At 44.0% G+C, this 2,864-nt stretch overlaps 1 protein-coding gene across 1 annotated transcript in view; it reads right to left on the minus strand.

Annotated features, from left to right (window-relative positions):
• Positions 1-57: 57 nt before the first annotated feature.
• LOC103769208 (mastermind-like protein 3) overlaps positions 58-2,864 on the minus strand; it is a gene marked incomplete at both ends in the record, with an annotated part of 5,744 nt that continues 2,937 nt past the window's right edge. The window contains one exon of the mRNA XM_008936385.1: positions 58-199. Within this exon, the coding sequence (XP_008934633.1) occupies positions 58-199 (142 nt within the window). The remainder of the gene's footprint in view (positions 200-2,864) is intronic.

Genomic DNA, 2,864 nt, shown 5'->3' on the forward strand with positions numbered 1-2,864 from the left:
TACATCCCGGGCTGGCTGGAGGAGGCGTTGCTGTAGGGAGCCATGCCCAGCTCTGACTGGCCTGCGGGCGTGGGCAGCGTGCTGGGGTTCTGTGAGGGACCCATGGCCATCATGCTCGCGCCCTGCGCCAGCATTCGCGACGTCCTCATGCTCTGGAGGGCTGCTTGGTTTCTCGCTGCTGCTATCTCCTGGGGAGAACCTGCACCAAAAAGGGAGAAAGGTGAGAAACAACTCAGAAACCTGTAAATCTTAACTAACAGGTCTTTACACAAGAGAGAATCTGTAGGAGCCTTCTGCATCACAGTAGGATTTCAGATTGCTGTGCTGAGGGAATAAATGACTGTTTCAGGTGAGGGTCAGCAGAGGGCTAGGAGGTTATCTGTCCTTGGGAGATGTGCTTGCTGCCTCCTGGTAGCTGCATTTCAGAGGGGATCTGTTCCCCACTTCACTCTGGCTGCAGCCTCTGTCCTCACCTGCCAAGTCCCCTCTGCCTGAAGGCGAGAGGCAACACAGGTCAAGTGTCACCCTAAACAGGAACTGCTGCTCTCTCACGGGTCCCAGCTGTGAGGCAGGACACTGTTCAGCAGAGAATACCCTAAATGCAAAGGAGCAGCCTCATTTCCCTTAAGGCCTAAAAGGAGGCTGGCGAGGTTAAAAGGCCAAGGATTCACTCACCAAGTGATTCTCAATTACGACAGTTTTGGGATGTGTACCCAAAGGGATTGATGGCTTCAGATTCTTGAAGAATGGAGGCAAGAAACTCCATGAGTGATGCTGATTAGAGCCATGGTTGCCTCCCTGGTGACAACCTGCTCGGGTACCTAAGCTATACAGCTCTAGAACAGGCCTGCCTTTCTCTTACTGCATAGGACCAGACATTAAATTTTAAAGAAGTGACCTGGGAGTCAAAGTTCCATTTCAAAAGTAAACATGAATCTTTCTTTTTGTGTGTTATATTTTTTTGTCCCAGCCCCTAAGACTTCAAAAGCTGCATACATGTAGCACTTATCCTCTTCAGATCAGCCCAATTCAGCTTCTAAAATGCAAATGAGAAACCTTCCCCTGGTCTTCAATGGCACCAAAGCAGCTGAACTTCAGTTTACCATCTGAAGCTCTCTTTTAAATTTCTCCATTGTCTTTCGAAAGTAAGCCTTGAAAATGGAAATGTCAGGCTGGGAAGGCCAATCAATTTTTTAATAGCTCAGGAGGCATAAATGAATGGATTTTCTATATCGTTGCTACTGATTAAGTCTATGGAAAGAAGAAAAATTGTTTTTTGTAGACATTTAGAGCGGGGAGAGTGTATTAGCAAATCGATATTATAAGCACATTTTATTCCACCTTAGGCCAGTGATGGGAAACCAGAAAATCCTAACCTTGTTAAATTCCACACCGTGGCAGATAACTGAACCATGCTTGTGCCTTCCTTTCAGGCGTGGGGAGGGGGGAGCTATCGATTTCTGGGGAGCCAATATGCTGCTGTATTTACCAGCTTTATTTAAAAACAATTACCGGAGCTCTGACTGTGCCACGGGTTCACTGTGGCTTTGGGTCACTGCTGTGCTCAGCTCAGCACAACACCCTGCTCCAAGAGTATGAGGCAGACAGCTACTCCCAACTCAAACGTTATTAAACACAAGATGTCAAAATAAAATTGTTGCTTTAAGAGTCACAAAACATACAAGAAAATCTGTGTGTTCTTAAGGCAGCCCCTATCTGCTGTCCCTCGGTGGCAGACAACACCTCTGAACATCTGTGGAGAACAGAGAATCCTGGGCCCTGTTGATTATGTTGGTTGGGTTTCCATGGGAAATGGGTGTGAGTAAAAGGAGTGTCATTTCTACAGCTTCACACATAGTGCAGAGGGGTGGCTACTTCTCCTTTCTGCTGCAGCAGGGTAAGCTTCTGGAAGATGCCTTTAGCTCCAACATAGAGAAAAATGGAGGATTTTGTAGTGTGAAGAGAGACCATTTGGATCTCACTTGAGCAGGGCAAAGGGAGTGGCAGCTTTTACTTTATCCATGCTATCAGTTTTTTTAGTGATTGGCACTGAGGACCCCTTGAATTTTCTTAACTTAGATCACCTCCTCCTTTTAAAAACTCCAGCAAGTGCTTAAGATACAAATAAAGTTAAAAACTTACTCCATCTTTAACTATTTTTTCATTGAAAATGCACTTGAAAACCTCCAAAGGAGTCACTGCCAGCAAGTGGTTCACATACTACTTCTATTAGCTACCATGCTTGGTATAAGAGACAGGAGATCAGACAAGGAGCAGTTAAAAGAGAGATGCAACAGATTTTAAGATTTTGGGCCACCTTCTGGTCTCATTTACACATAACCTACTGCACTGGATTACATTCTTGTGACTAAATAGGAAAAATGGTGAAAAATTTATGTTTAAATTACCTCATTTATGAAAATTAATTCCTTGCTCTGTCAGATTAGCCTAAACTCTCCTCTCATTTCTTTTAAATAATACATATGAAGGCAAGGTTTCAAAGAAGCATTGATACAGAAAGATTTTACACGTGCATCTCAATGTATGGCAGTGCACACACATATGTTTTAATTCTGCAAATGAATTATTGAGGGGAAAAAAATTCATTTCACAGAGAATTTGTGCTGTCAAAGATAAAAGTGGGAAGGAGGTTTAGAAGGAGCCACCAAGTTGCCTGTTGGTTTCCTGGGTACAAGAACTGCAGTAAGCTTGCCTCTCACTTGTTTTCTGCTGCAGTTACATGGTGCTATCATGAATAAACAACACAAATGCATGTTCATTTCATGTCTATTTAGGGTCCATGGTTAGTGAAGACACTCAGCTGATGCTTTGCACCTAAAAAGCTCAGAATCAATTTCTTTCCC

The sequence above is a fragment of the Merops nubicus genome, unplaced genomic scaffold, assembly GCF_000691845.1.
Source record: "Merops nubicus isolate BGI_N331 unplaced genomic scaffold, ASM69184v1 scaffold48072, whole genome shotgun sequence".
NCBI classification, from domain to species: domain Eukaryota; kingdom Metazoa; phylum Chordata; class Aves; order Coraciiformes; family Meropidae; genus Merops; species Merops nubicus.